Below are 16,478 nucleotides of genomic sequence, written 5' to 3'. Positions count from 1 at the left end.
TTAGGAATTCTTAGTAGTGCTTTACTAATTAGACTTAAATTGTAGGACTTTGGGTTTGGTTTTTAAATAACAATGTACGAAAATTTACTTGGAGAGATTTGCTCACATTCTTAGGAATTAAAATATTTTCATAGCTAATTAAAAAGTATCTTATTTACAGCTGAAAAAAATGTAGATAGCAATTTGAGGAAAATGTGACAAAATCAATTTTAGTTCATATATTTGAAATTCATCCTGTAAAAGCTTAAAATGTTCAAAATACTCTACCATAGTTCCCATTTTGTGTGTGAAGAGTCATTTAAGTCTGGAATAACATAGTCCATAAGGTCATTTTGAAATTATATGTGCATGTATATAGGTGTATGTCTAAATACAGAATGCACATATAAAAAATAATATAAATACACACACACACCCCCTTGGTTCTTTTACTATCAATTTTTCCTCTTAGTACTTGTTTGCATCAACTGGTTATTCTGCTGAGAAGGACTCATAGTCTCTAAGTTTCATTAGCTGTTGTCAAATAATTTTTAGATATATGTCACTGATATATGAAAAGTAAGTTTGTCTTTGATTTCTGTTTATCTGTAAGGTGGACTCTCAGTATCCCCCTGTTCAAAGACTCATGACCCCAAAGCCAGTTTCCATAGCAACAAATCGAACTGTTTACTTTAAACCATCTCTGACCCCATCTGGTGAATTAAGGAAGACTAATCAAAGAATAGATAAAAAGCACAGTGTAAGTATGTGTTTGTTTTCACTAGTTTTTGAATATTGATTAAAATGAATAAAAATACGTAGTATAAAGTACAAATAATCTACTACTGCAGTCTAGCAACTGGACAATGGGTAAAGTTTGTGAATTAGTGATGATTATGAATTGATAAGTGTTTAAGTGACTGGCACCTTGGTCAAATCCTCAGTGTAAACACTAGTATACTCTCAGTGTTTAGATTAAATAATTTTGCCAGACTAGCTTTATGTTGTGTTCTGTTTGTGTTGTTGAACTATTTGAACATATCTGTTTATCCCCAAGTACTTTGGCATACATCTCCTGTATTATCACACCTAAGGAAATTAACATCAGTTCCTTCTTAATATTATCTAGTATCTAGTCCATATTCAAATGTTAGTTATGGCTGCTTTTTTGAACCAGGATCCAAGGAAGTTTCACACATGACTTCTGGTTTTGTCTTTCTAGACCCCAAATCTTCACCCTTACTCCATTGTTTTTATTTTTAAATAACTTCTTTATTGATATATAATTCACATACCATGCAATTCGCCTGTTTACTTAAAGTGTACCATTCAGTGGTTTTGTTGTATTTGCAGAGTTGTTCATTCATCACTGCAGTCAATTTTAGAACATTTTTATCACCATCCCTTCTCCCTCCCACAAGTCTCACATCAATAACTAGTCACTTCCCACTTATTCTCCTCCAGCCCTAGACAACTGCTAATCTGTCTCTGTAGATTTGCTTATCTGGACATTTCTTATATAAAAAAAGTGGTCCTTTGTGACTGGTTTATTTCACTTAGCATAATTTTAAGGTTTGTGTTATATATCAGAACTTAACATGAGCCTTTTTATGGTTGAATAATATTTCATTGTTAGGATATACCAGTTTTTTAATCCATTCATCATTTGAGGGACATTTGGGTTGTTTTCACTTCTTAACCATAGTGAATAGTATTGCTATGAAATTTTTGTGTACAGTTTTTTGTGGACATATGTTTTCATTTCTCTTGAGTCTTATACCTTGGCATGAAGTTGTTAGGTACATAGGTATTTGAAAAGATCACATTTGTCTTATAATGCCTCAAATTTTGGGTTTTGCTGTTCTCCTGTGTCATTTAACTAAAATGGTGTGTTTTTTGTACTTACTGTATTTACATAACATCTATTTGTGCCTTTATGTTTAATCTTTCTATCTTCATAACAACCCAATTTCTTGAAATTTTTCAAACTAAAGTTGAAAGAATAGTACAGTGTTTATTCATTTCCTTTAACTCAACTCACCAGTCATTAATATTTTATCATATTTGCTTTATCAAAATTTTAAAAATAACTGAAGTGCAATTTTGGACTTACAGACCTGCAAGAAAAATCTTAAGAACTCCATATTTTACTTCATTTGCTTTATCTTTTTCTGTGTTTTCTACAAAGAAGAAATTCCTTCACGTAATTGCAGAACAGTTATCTAAACCAGAGACTTAACATTGGTACAATACTATTATTTAATCTACGGATTTTATTTAGATGTTGCCAGTTGTCCCCAAAGAAAGAAAATGCAAGATCATGTCTTGCATTTAATTGTCCTGTCTCTTTATCTCCTTTAGTCCAGAACAGTTTTTTAGGTTTGGGTTTGTTTTAAGTTTGTTTGTTTGTAGGTATTTTGTAACATTGATACTTCTGAAAAGTACAAGTTACTATGTGGATGTCCAGCAGTTTGGAGATGTTTGGTGTTTCCTCATGATTAGATTCCAGTTAGGTACTTTTGTTGGTAATACCAACAAGTAGACTCTGAGCTCTTCTCAGTGAATCATGTCAGGAGGCACGTGCTGCTGGTTTGTCCCATTGCTGACAATGTGATCATTAGTTAAGGTGGTGTCAATGGGATTTCTCCACTGCAAAGTTACTGTTTTACTTGTGGTAATTAATAAATATCTCAGTGGGAGGAGATAACTTTGTGAGCACAAATATTCTTTTTACCCACAAGTGATACAGCATTATTGATGATTTTTGCCTGTGTCTATTATTTGCAGATGCCAAATTGTGGTTTTCTTTTTTTTTTTTTTTAACTTTTTTTTATTGAGTTATAGTCATTTTACAATGTTGTGTCAAACAAATTGTGGTTTTCTAATTCCACCATTTCTTCTACGTTTGTTAGTTGGTTTTCAACTATAGGAAGTTTTCTCTATTTATGTATTTACTTCTCTATTTATTTTTTTTAAGTCAACTTGAATTCTTATATTTGATAAGATTACAATCTTTTATTATCATTATTTATTTTGATGCTCATATTGTCCCATACTTGGCCTTCATACTGGCTCCTGTGTGTCCTTTAGTATTTCCTCATCATTTTTTGAGCACTTAGTTGCTTTTTGGGGTGGCGGCAGAGGGGGTGTGTAATTAGGTTTATTTACTTATTTAATTAATGGAGGTACTGGGAATTGAACCCAGGAATACTGAGCACACACTCTACCAATGAGCTATACCTTCCCCTCCTATTAGTTGCTTTTTTTTTTTAATTGGGTTATAGTCAGTTTACAATGTTGTCAATTTCTGGTGTACAGCACAATTTTTCAGTCATACATGAATATACATATATTCGTTTTCATATTCTTTTTCACTGTGAGCTACTACAAGGTCTTGAAAGTTGCTTTTTGATACTCTGAAAATAACCCTGGCTCTTGTGAGTTTTCAGCCCCAGGCCTATAATCAGCCATTTCTCCAAGGAACCCTGATTCCTTTTAATGGAGGAAATCTTAAGTTGCAGAGGATCATTTCAAAAAGACTACCCTTGTAAATTTGATTGCACGTTTAATAGGCAACAATGAGAGATAAGTAAAAGTATTTGTGCGGTTGGAACTATATTACCTTTGTGTATTATCATTTTGTTAAAAGGACATTTGTGTTTGGTGACATTTTATGTTTGTAATCACACTGTAACTCTTGATCATCATTCAGAATACAAGGGTGTAAGTTGGAGATCTTAGGATTCATTAACTTAAACCATCAAATTCCTGATTCCAAATATTGACATTCACAGATAGAAGGGTGATATTAAGAAAATTAAACACACAAGCATATAAATATGTTGTGTTTATTTTTTTCTAGACTGGATATGAAAAAAATGTGACACCAGGAAAAAGTAGAGAACGAGAAAGGTACTGTCATCTTTATAGTGAAACTTCTTTTATTTAATTTGTGAAGTCCATATTTGATTTACCTATGCTTTTTTGAAGATTAAGAAGGTTAAAAAAAATAGAAACTTCACACATACAAAAAAAATCTGTCAGCTTTTAAAATTATATTCAACTGAACATTTATTTTCTTAATTTTTAGCAGTTTTAAGTTTTAGGTTTTCAGTTAGTAACAAATTATGGACCAGAGTAATAAATCATTTAACTTTTTTTTTTCTTTGCCTAGTGGCTTACCTTACCCAAATTTCAGTATGTCTGCAGCCAATGGTTTATCTTCTGGAGTAGGTAGTGGAGGTGGCAAGATGAGACGAGAGAGAACACGCTTTGTGGCATCTAAACCTCAGGAGGAGGAGGTAAGGTTATATTCTTAAATCTATCTTGAAGTATATCTTGAAGAATCTCAGTATCTTTTTTCCTCTGTAAGTTTTTTTTTTGATTGAAGTGTAGTTGATGTGCAATATTATATAAGTTACAGGTGTACAATGTAGTGATTCACAATTTTTAAAGGTTACTTCACTTATAGTTATTATAAAATATTGGCTATATTTCCTGTGTTGTACAATATATCCTCGTAGCTTATTTTATACATAGTAATTTGTACCTTTTAGTTCCCTACCCTTGTATTGCCCCTCCCAAGTATCTTATCTTCAAGTTCATTATTAAAAGCTTTGGTGTGGTGGTGATGGGGAGACCTCGAGGTCCCCTGGAGGAGGGTGGGTTTGTAGAGACCTGGCACAAGGATAATCTGTTATTTAAACAGCCCCTTAAAAATGTGTGTGTGGGGTGTGTGGGGGTGATTGTGGGTGTGTGTTTTAAACTGTCAGGCTTTTTAAACCACCCTCACCAGGACAACACAGTAAACCTAAACTAATACCTTGAATTTCATGGGTATCACCAAAAAGCCATAATTCTTAAAATAAGAGAATTGAGACTGAAATTATTTGACCCTCGAAATACTATTGTATAGTGAGGTTTTGCCCATTTCTAAAACATATAAATCGGTTACCACTGTACATAATTGTCTTGCTTACCTTTTTCTTCATATTATTTGTGAAGTTTATCAGTGTTGTGAATGGTAATGGGTTATTTAATTTCACTATTACATGTTTATCCAGTATGAAGATGCACCACAACCCATTCTGCAGGGCCCATTTGGGTTGATTCCTGAACATGCTGATGGGAACATTTATGCATTTCTCCCTCAGCACACGCGCTGTACTTTCTCCAGGCTGTTTATCTAGGAATGGAATGCTGAATTACAGGGGATGATACACATCTTCCAGTGTATTAGATGTTGCCTTGTTGCTCTTTAGGGTGGTTTTACAATTTAATACTTCCACATGACAGCAGGCAGATCTACTTTTTCTTTACTCTTACCAGTACTTGTTTTTGTTATTACTTTAAAGTTTTTGCTAATGAATGTGCAGTAGTAGCCCATCGGAGTTTAATTTGCATTACCTTCTTTACTAGGGTGTGGGGAGACATCTTTTCGTGAGTTTCTTGACCATCTGGGTTTTCTCTTTACCCATTTTTCTGTTGTGTTATTTCTTTTATTAGGAAGAGTTCTTTATATGTTCTAAACACAAGTTTGAAAGTGACAGGGACGAATTGAAGATTGGATAAATTGACCTTTCTGTCTAGGTTGCGCTATATATTTTCTAACTACTTTGAGTTGAGCACAGGTCCCACTTCAGTTTTTTATGAATAAAAAGCTGGATCATTTAAGTTATGTAATGCTTTCATTTGTGGTTTGTTTCTAATTAAAATTTCATTTGTAACTTTCTCATTGACCCATGAGGAATTAAGGAATTGTAGGTTTTTTAAATAGGAGGTCTTCTGTAACAGTTTCTGTTGACTGAAATTATGTTTTGGTTGAAATTGTTGTGTATCAGTGTTAATTTTCTTCATATCTACTGGTATTTTGTTTTGCAGCTTTGTTTAGAGTGGGAGGTGTCTCTTTTTCATTTTTTTTTTTTTTTTTTGTCTCCCCTTTTCCAGCATTGCAGTCTTAAAGTTGTGCCTCTCTGGCTCAGAATCTTGACTTCTTTGGCAGTTTGGGCTTTCAGCCATACGCTGTCTTGTTCTGATATTTGAGATTATGCAAGGGACCTTGGCTCAGTTACTGGTCTTGAGGATACATCTTTCCCTTAAGTTCTACTTGTTGCTCTGCTGGAGTGTTGGGAAGGAGGAAATATATTAATTTCATTCTATGATCTTGAAAGAATAATAAAGTTTTGAATGCCATATAAAATTTTGCACTTAAGCCAATTTTTTTTCCCTCGTTAAAAGCTCTTTACATAGACTTAATTAATTTTTAAGTGTAAAAGTGATTATTTTATTTTTTTTTATTAATTACATGTAAGAAATGAGTTATTTGTCTTGCCTTGTATACATAAGGAAATGAGTGATTAATATAGCATGTGTTCGTTCTTTAGGCAAGCTTTTATATTTCTTAGTAAAATTTGTGTCCCTACCTTTTTAAAGTTTAGCCCTGTAAGGGTAAAGCATTAGCTTTGGTTAGGGGTTTGTCTAATGACAAATTGTGACTTTTATGTCTCTTCAGTGCCAGTTTTTAAACATACAGTTTCTAAGATCTTCAGTTGAAGCCTAGGCTGATATCTGTAGCTCAGTTTTAGCTATCTTGTAGGTAAGTGTTTGGTGTAACTTTGCTGTATTGAGACGTTTTGGGGAGGAGTTAAGAATTAATTCATTGATTTTTGCTCTTATTATCTGATATACTGTGAGGAGCTTTGTGAAAACCTAACCCTCCAGATTGCCTCCTCCCTTCTCTGGGCCCCTTCCCTCCATTCCGGCCAACTGCCAACTGCCAGTTTTGCATCCCAGGATGCCTCACCTAACTCCTGTCCCTAGCTCTGCTCCACCCTGGAGTTATAGTCTCTACCTTTCTGAGGAAAGAGGTACTTAATAATGAGTGGCTGCCTGAAATTTTCTGCCTACCCTGTGGTTTTTATCTAGATAAAATAGGATAGATGCTTCCTTGCTTACTTTATATCCATTGCTGTTTTTTGTTTCTGATGCCAAATATGTTTAGACCACCAGTTGTTTCTTAATTCAGTTCTAGTAAATGGAAATTTTGGGTAAAAGATCAAAGATTCATTTTGGCTTTTGGGAAACATCAAATGGAAGAAATTTTCTAATTGAATGTAAACAAATTTCAGATACTGTTGTTACTTAGCAGGGATTGGTGTATTTTGACTCACTAAACATTCAAGCTAGTAGAACTCTATTGAAACTTAATTTATTTTGCAATGTGAGATGAGTGTGTTTCAGTTTTTATCTTAGAATCCAGAATTTGTAAGGATTGTGTGTTAGTCACTAAACGTAGGCATTTCACCTCTACTGTGGTATCAATCTGGATTTTATAATGAAAAAGCTCATTGATACAGAGTAGACAGGCAGTATGTAATGCTGAGTTTGGGGAGATTTAATTGCTTGATTATTGTCCTGTCAGGTGCAGTTCTGCCTGTTAGCTGTGTGTGACCTTGGTCAAATTAACCTCTTTGTATAATAAAAATAAGTAAATCTATTGAGCTTCTGTCTGTAGGATGTCTACCATTTATTATCTGTATGATATTAGACTATGTATCTCCCTGTCTCGTTTTCTCATCAATAGTAGTATCTACTTTATGTGAGTTAACTCATGACCAGGTACTGCAAAGGTAATGAATTAGTTAGTCACATATTTGATGATGTGTTCTGCTTGAGCTATCTGTAAGTATCCAGTAAGAATTCTTGACTTCCTTTCTCCCAGATTTGTGGGACCCACTTCTGATCAACTAAGTCAATTTTGGTGAATAAGAATCCAATATAGAATTGGTTCAAGGTCAATAACTTGAAGAACCAATATGGCCAAGTATATGGCTTAACAAGTTGGCATGAGGTACAGGTTTTTGGCTAATGTGTCTAAGTGTCGAATACGCATTCGACCCGAATGTGTATAAGGGTCTAAAAGGAAGAAAAGGGCAAGAACTGGGGATGGGAAGAAACTTTCATGTAGAAATAGCCAAATGCATCTTTTATTTGCTTCCTCTGCCCCCAAATTGGATTCTGACAAGTTTCAAACAAAAGAAATGTTGAAAGAATTGTGCTGTGAACACATATATACCCAGCACTTAGATTCTAATATTTTGTGATATTTGCTTTATCAAGTAAATAACCATCTTACTGTTTGGGGGGGGTGCATTTCGCAGTAAGTTGAATGTATCAATAACACTTTACTCTGAAATACTTCAGCATACATAGCATGAATTAGAGTTAAATATTTGTTGTGTTTTAATTTAGCAAAAATTTACAGTGAAATGTAAAATTCTTAGGTGTGCCATTTTATGAATTTAAGAAATGTTTACACCTGTGTAATCCAAACCTCTGTCAGGCTGTCAGACATTGCCATCCCTCCAGAAAGTTGCTCCTTCCCTATCAACACTCACTGCCTCCTGCCCCCGGGGCAATAGATATTCTCATTTGTTTCATCATGTATATCATTTTGTTGGTTCTGAAACTTCATTATCGATCCAGTTACTCAGTGTGTATTCTTTGTGCCTGGCTATTATGAATAAAACTTCTGTGAACATTCCTCTACCTTTTTATAGACATATGTTTATTTCTTTGGGGGTAAATATGTAGAAGTGGTTATGAGGTTATATGATACGTGTTCAACTTTTTAAGGAAGTGACAGACTGTTTTCCCCAAAGTGATTGTAACATTTTACAGACCCACCAACAGTGTATGAACTTTTCTTAACTCTACATGCTTATCAGTGGTTGATTGTCATCTTTTTAATTTTAGCCGTTATACTTTGTGTATGATGGTGTCTCACTGTAATTTTAATTTGCATTTCTCTGTTGCCTAATAATGTGTTCTTGCCTGTGTGTTTATTGGCCATAATATCTTCCTTTGTGAGGTCAGTTCAGATCTTTTACTCTTTTAAAAATTGGGTTACTATTACTGAGTTGTAGGAGCTCTTTATAAATTCTAGACCCAAGTACTTTGTCAGATATGTGTCTTAAGTATTTTCTCCCAGTCTGACCTGCCAGTTCATTTTCTTAACAGTATCTTTTGATGGGATGTTCTAAATTTTATGAAGTCTGAACTAACCTATTTTTCCCCCTATTTTTACTTACTCTTCTTTGTGTCCCAAGAAACCTATCCCCAGGTTGCAAAGAAAAATCTCATATTTCCTTCTAGAAGATTTATAGTAGTGCTTTTATGTTTTTTCTAGTTTCCTTTTTGATTTAGTATATGGTCCGTGGATTATTTAGAAGTGTCTTTCATCATGATTTTAGTGTTTTGAAATATAGAGACTTTTTTGTAGCCCAGCATACGGTCTGCTTGATGAATCTTGACAAATATGTATACCCTGCAGCTGTTGGGTATAGTATTCTATAGATGTCAGTTAGGTAAGATGACTGATAGTATTTCTTATATCTTTTTTGTTCTTGCTGAAAATTTTTGGGAGGGGGTAGGGAGGTGTCTGGTTAGTCTCTTAGATCTTTTTGTTGTTGCTGAAATTTTGGGGGAGGGGGTAGGGAAGTGTTTGGTTAGTCGTTTGTTGACTTGTGAGTTTAAATTGTCATGTTTTATTTGGTCAATTTGTCTTTTCCCTTTTATTTATGTCAGTTTTTGCTTACATATTTTGAGGCCCTCATTCATGCACTCATCTATCTATTATGGCTTATCAATGAGTTGCCCCTTTTAATATTACTAAATGTTCTTTTAAAAAAAACTTTGGAAATATTCTTTGTCTTGAAATCTACTTTATGTGATATTAATATAGCCAGCCACTCTGTTACTAGAATAAGCCTTCTCATGCTTACTAATTGCAAGTTATATCTTTTCTCCATCCATTTACTTTTAATCTAAGTTTCTTGTAGATAGCGTGTAATTGAGTCTTGCCCTTTTATCTATTTTCTGACTTTTAATTGGAATGTTTACTTATATTTAATATGATTACTGATATGATTGGATTAAGGTCTACCATTTTTCTGTTGGCTTCTATTTTTCCTATTTGTTTTTTGTTTCTTGCTCCTCTCAAAAGCTGCCTTCTTTTGAGTTAATTGAATATTAGAGTTCCATTTTAATTATTTGTTGGCTTTATATCTCTGCCTTGTTACTTAGTGGTCCTCTTGGGATTATGATGTATGTCCTCAACTTTTTAAATTCTGCTTTTTGTTAATGTTGTACCATTTCCTGTAAAATTTAAGAATCTTGCAACTTTATAGTTTGATTTACTACCCTTCTTCCTGATATTTTATGCTACGTATAATTTTTATTACATTTAGATAGTCTATAATTTTTGCTTTATCTAGTTACATGTATTTTAAAGAAATTAAGGGGAAAAAAGTTTTTTTATGTTTACTCATATATTCTCCACTTCTTCCAGAAACCTGAGTTTCCATTTGGTGTCATTTCCCTCCACCATGAAGAGCTGGTAGAGCAGGTTCTGTGGCACCAGATTCTGTTAGTTTTATTTTATCTAAAAGTGTCTTTATTTTACCTTTTTGGGGTTGGGGAGGTTGACTTTACTGAGGTGTGACTTAGGTGTAATAAACTGCATCCATCTGAGGTACTCATTGTTTTGGCTGTCATTGAACGTAGCTCAGACTCTTACCATCTTCTTAGCTGCTTGGCGTCTGCCTTACACCCGTGTAGTTTACAGGTCTGCAGACTTGGGGCTCCCCTTCTGTGGCTTTTCCTGCATCTCCTCTTATTTTCCAATGACTGTGGTGGTCACCTCGGTCTGTCCTTTGAATCCTCAACCAAATTTTCTCTCTGAATTTCAACTGTCTACCTGGCACCAGCTCAAAAGAGAATAGGAAGCTCACTCAGAAGAAGCGCTTCCCTTCTCAGTGTCTTCTTCCCGCCAGCATCTGCTTGCTTTTTGTTGCTTTCCAGTGTATACAGTTGGTGGTGTTTAATATATTGTCCAGAGTTCATAATTGTTACTGGTCCGATACAAGCTACTCCACCATAAGCAGAAGTGGAACTCTTTTTGTCTGTTCTAATCTGGGTCATTTGAGACTGTTGGTGGTCTTTGCTATATTGGGTTAAAAACCAAGACAGGCAACCAGGCTCATCCGTACTGACAAGTACTGATGAGTACTTGAATGCTTGTTGTACATGCCAAGACCAAAAATGACTTTGTTTCATGATACTACTGCAACTTTTGTGTGTTAATTTTTTTTCTCAATTTCACCAGTTAGGAAATTGGTACCAAGGACAACCAGGTTCACAATGTCACATGGCTGGCTGGTGGGACAGCTTGGATTCAAATCTTGCTTAGTTTTATTTATTTATTTTTTTATTCAAGAGCCCACATTGTTAACATTGCATAGTGCTGCCTTATCCCTGTTCTGAATTTACCTGTAACTATATTAGTTCTACCTGAAAATAAGTAGAGACAAAAAAATGACACGGAAGTGTGGGGGGTATATAGCTCAAGTGGTAGAGGGCATGCTTAACATGCACAAGGTCCTGGGTTCAATCCTTAGTACCCCCTCTAAAAATAAACCTAATTACCTCCCCCGCCAAAAGGAAATAAATAATACAATAAATAAATATTTGTTTTAAAAAAAGAATGACATGGAAGATGAAATATCATTATAAAACATGTTATGTTTTAGGAAATGGAAGTACCAGTATTACCGAAAATCTCTCTACCCATCACCAGTTCTTCACTGCCTACCTTCAGTTTTAGTTCTTCTGTGATCACAACTTCCTCTCCATCATCGATTAGTCCTTCACAATCATTAACAAACAAGGTAAAAAAAAAAATTATACAAGTAGAGATGATTTTTGTTTTTTCCTTATTAAAAAAAATCGAATGTTCTATGTAAGGCAGTGATTAATTTTCAATACAGACACTAACAACTCAATAAGGAGAAAAATGGAAATGGTGTTTTGCTTTTTAAAAACATATACATTATAGTGGGATACATTATAATGGGTGCATTCTTCAGTTCTTATGAATGCATTATAGAGAAAGATGATTGTAAGTTTGTTTTTCCAAGTAGTGGGTTTTCAGTTTTGTGTTTTTGTTTTTGTTTTTGTTTTTGTTTTGGTAGGAATGGATTTACGTTTTTATTTCTCAAGTAAGATTAACATCTTTAATCTGCTCCTGAAATTTTTATGCTTTCTTCTTGGCTTTTACTTTTTCTGAATTTATTCTTACAGATGTTATTTTTCTCCTTTAGATAAATATCTCCCTCTAAGCTCATATACATTCCTCTTCAAAGAGGAAGCCAATTCTTACAGCAGTTACTGTTGACTGCTTTTCAGAAATTAAAAAGTGGTTTTTAAATTTAAGAGGAGTAAAATTGCTTTTGGCTTCTTTGGAATAATTAATTTGCTTAAGGTCTGTTTTATTGTCAGTTTCTTTTCCTAAAAAGCTATTCTTGTATTATTTCTTTAATAATTTGGAAAACTAGGTACAAATGACCTCTCCAAACAGCACTGGCAGTCCCTTGTTTAGATTTTCATCTCCAATTGTAAAATCTACTGAGGCAGATGTACTACCTCCATCATCTGTAAGTAGCAAGCAAGGAATATTTTGTCTGTGTTGATTTCAAAAGCATACTGTTTTTTTAAATCAAATCCAAGGTGCCATTGGTAGTAAGAAATACCATTTTCTAACTGAAAAAAAAATTCCAATGTAGAGAAAACTTTGAATGAACACATATACATTTTCCACCACATATGTATAGACGCATACATGCATGTGTAAATTTTCTTATGTGCCATTTGAAAGTTAAGGTGCAGGCATTTTGGTACCCTTACCACTTTTCGATGTAGCCTCTACGAAAAAGGATATTCCTTTGCACACCTGCAATACAATTATCATACCCAATAGATTTAACATGATATAACAGTAGTTTAGTGTTCATATTCAGATTTACCCATCAGCTCCAGAATGTCCTTTAATTGCTATTTTGTGTCACTTGGTCCTCGATCCAATTACAGTTAGAACCTAATTAAGTCATAGTGCATTTAGTTAACATGTCTCTTGAATTGACTTCAGTTTAGACAAGCTTGAAGTTTTTATGTCCTGCAATATGTATTTGTTTCTTTGTAATTAAGTATAAATATTTGGAGTAAAAATAATATATAAGTTTAATGTTCAAGTTGCCCTACCCGTAGTTGGCATGTGTATCATTTTAACATGTTACCTTCTGTTTTTCACCGTGTCCTTGTTTCTGTAACAGCTAGATGTTTCAAATCATTTTGTATCCTCGCTGCTGCATGCCTGAAATCACAAAGTCTCATACTTTTTATTAGGAAATGGTATTTAGAAACCCAGAACCAGGCATTAGAGACACATTATTATTTTATGTACTGCTTTGAAGGAAAAAAATGCTTAAGAAATTTAAAATGCTGTTGTTAAACTATGAGACACCATTGGCTCTGAAAAGTTTTAGAGATTTAAAATAGGAAAAACTGTGAACCTTAGAATATGTGAAATTCAGTGTATCTTTTGACTTGGAATTTAAAAAGAGCTTTATATTTGATAATTGTTTAAAACTAAATGGCCTATTAAAGGACATGTCTCTCTCTACAGATTGGATTTACATTTAGTGTGCCTGTGGCAAAAACAGCAGAGCTTTCTGGCTCTAGTGGTATTTCAGAACCAAGTACAAGTAGTTCAGGTAAGTAAAATTCTCTCACAAATGTTTACATAGAACTACATTAGAAGAGTATTTCAGATTCTTTCATCTTTGGCAGATCTTGTAAATGCTTTCGTTTGAATAAAATTAACTCCCTAAATGTAAATTACACTTTGGTTGTGAAAGGGGTAGTCACAGCGGCAAACACATCCGCTGTCTTTGTTTAGTCAGAATAAGGAGATGGTTTATCTTAAGTGAAATAAGAAAATCAAGGGTTGTCTACAGTGTAATTACAGTGGAGTCCATCTCTAGGTTTACCCTTCAGTTCACAAGCATTTTATTGCGTCAACATTAAGCTGGCTCCTGCAGGTAGTGATACATAATTCCTAAACTGAAGAAATAGGCATAATTGGGGGAAAGAAAGGTGTATTCGGACAATTAAATCATAGGATTTTGTTGTGATGGTGGTGATTTTCTTTCAAATGTTGGGTATTTGGGAAAGAAAGAATCATCTGGGCTGAATGACTCAAGTCAAGAACTCGGAGCAAGGGCATTTTACCCAAGAAATAAACAGCAAATGCAAGAGAACAGGAGGAAAACCATGACATACTTTGAAAATTGCAAATAATTTGTCATGAGATTGAGAGGTAGCTTTAAATTTTAAAAATTCTTAAGTGCTCTGCTGAAGAATTGGATTTTAATCTGAAATGTAGTAGGAAGACACTGGATGATTTTTATCTGGGGTGGGATGGTGTCTTGGAGTAACAGCAGTATGTTGGGTGGAGATGCAGGTGGGAGGAGTGGGTATTATACAGGCTGAGACATCAGCTAAGAGCTATTGCCTTTGCAGAAGTGTTTCTTTGACCGTCTTCTGAATTTTGGAATCTTTAAAAACTAGATCCTCCCTCCAAAGATAGATTAAAAAAAAAAAATTAAGAGCCAGGACATAAAAGCTACAGAGATCTTTGGCTTTGGGTGATCTGAGAGATAAGAGCATAGGTTATGAAAGTGACACAAAATAAGAATTTGTCTGTTACGTTTGCAGTCCTTTTTTTTATTGAATAAAACAGCCGTGTGTAAAAGAAAGTAATAAGCACATTTCAGGTGTACTTCTTACCGCATGTATGTTTTTCTTTACTGTTACTGTGAATTTAAGAAGAATAAACCTGTTCAGATTTCATTTTCATACTTGGTTATGAGGGAAAGGCATTAAAATCCTTCCCAATTTTTATTAATGCTTTACTAATGGTAACTGAATGAGTAACAATTTGTTAAAACAACTTTTATGTTTCATTACATCTGGGGAAATTACCTAGATTTTTAAGGAGTTTATTATTGAGTGGCACATATAGAATTGTGAGAACTGTTCTTACATTGCTACATCTGATTTTCATCACTGGCATCATTAAAAAGCTGACTGAAAATGTGGATGTGATGATTTAATTCCCTTGTGTTAGGAGCTAATTTTTCCATCTCTTTGAATACACTTCAGGGAATCTTTAAAATTTACCTTAAATTACTAAAAGCAGTTCACTTTTGATAATAAAGGAAGATAGAATGTGATAAAGTGATAAAAGCATAGTTCTGTTTTGACACAGTTCTACGAGGTAGGTATGGTGTTTCACTTTTTGCACATTTTTACTAATAAGGTGAAGTAGACATAGTTAATCATTTAGAAAGAACAATTCAGTGGCATGTAGTACATTCATAACGTTGTGCAACCACTATCTCTAACTAGTTCCAAAACATTTTTATCACTTCTAAAAGGATATCTGTAACATTAACTAGTTGTTCCCCATTTCCAATTCCCCCCAACTGCTGGCAGCCACCAATCTGTGTTCTGTTTCTTTGTATTTACTTATTCTGGAATCAGACAGTGTGACTTTTTGCATCTGGCTTCTTTCACGTACTGTTTGTCTTCAGGGTTCATCCCTTTTGTAGTATGTATCAGTACTTCATACCTTTTATGGCTGAATGATATTCCACTGAATGGATATACCGTATTTATCTATTCATTGGTGTACGTTTTGGTTGTTTCCACTTTTTGGCTATTGCTAATAGTACTGCTGCGAATATGCATGTACTTGCAGTTGTTTGAATACTGGCTTCAGTGCTTTGGAGTATATGCCTTGGAGTGGAGTTGATGGATCAAATGGTAGTTCTATATTTAGCTTTTTGAGGAACTTCAAAACTGTTTTCTCAGCAGCTAACTCATTTCACATTTCCACCAGCAGGATTCTCATTTCTCCACATTCTCATGATGCTTATTATTTTCATTTTTTGATGATAACCATCCTAGTGGGTATGAAGTAATGCTTCATTGTGGTTTTGATTTGCATTTCCCTAAAGATGAATGGTGTTTAGCATCTTTTCATGTGTTGTTTGGCCATTTACATATCTTGGGAGAAATGTCTTTTCAAGTTCCTTGCCGATTTTTAAATTGGTTTGTCTTTTTTTGCTGAAATGTAAGTGTTTTAATATAGTCTGGATACTAGATCTTTATCAGATACATGATTTGCAAATGTTTTCTCTCATTTAGTCAATTGTCTTGCCATTTTCTTGATATGTCTTTAAATACATAAAGGTTTTTAATTTTGGTGAAGTTCTGTTTTTGTGGGGGGGGTTTTTGGTTTTTTTTTGTTTTTTTACTTGTACTTTTGGTGTCATATCTAAGAATTCATTGCCAAACCCATGGTCATGAAGCTATACCTCTTTGAAGAGTTTTATGGTTTTTAGTTTGTTGATCCATTTTGAATTAATCTTTATTTATGGTGTGGAATAGGGGTAGGTAGGTTTTTTTGAACTACTATACCTACTACTTTTAAATTGGCAAACACTTAAGAAAAACCTGGTTATTTATATTTTATTATGGAAAATTTCAAACATTCTCAGAAGTAGAATAGTAGATGGAATCCCCATGGACTCCCTATCGAC

General features: G+C 34.1%; 1 protein-coding gene across 4 annotated transcripts in view; it reads left to right on the top strand.

Annotated features, from left to right (window-relative positions):
- The window catches only part of NUP153 (nucleoporin 153), a 63,944-nt gene that overhangs the window by 26,203 nt on the left and 21,263 nt on the right, over nucleotides 1–16,478 (top strand). For all 4 annotated transcript variants that reach the window (XM_031435161.2, XM_010980103.3, XM_031435160.2 and 1 more), the window contains 6 exons: nucleotides 593–739; nucleotides 3,842–3,891; nucleotides 4,154–4,280; nucleotides 11,568–11,705; nucleotides 12,372–12,470; nucleotides 13,499–13,586. In XM_031435161.2, coding sequence (XP_031291021.2) covers nucleotides 593–739; nucleotides 3,842–3,891; nucleotides 4,154–4,280; nucleotides 11,568–11,705; nucleotides 12,372–12,470; nucleotides 13,499–13,586 — 649 coding nt within the window. The remainder of the gene's footprint in view (nucleotides 1–592; nucleotides 740–3,841; nucleotides 3,892–4,153; nucleotides 4,281–11,567; nucleotides 11,706–12,371; nucleotides 12,471–13,498; nucleotides 13,587–16,478) is intronic.

Source organism: Camelus dromedarius, chromosome 19, assembly GCF_036321535.1.
Source record: "Camelus dromedarius isolate mCamDro1 chromosome 19, mCamDro1.pat, whole genome shotgun sequence".
Classification (NCBI taxonomy): Eukaryota; Metazoa; Chordata; class Mammalia; order Artiodactyla; family Camelidae; genus Camelus; species Camelus dromedarius.
Note: the sequence above shows the minus strand (reverse complement) of the source record. Positions and strands in the feature narration are given on the sequence as shown.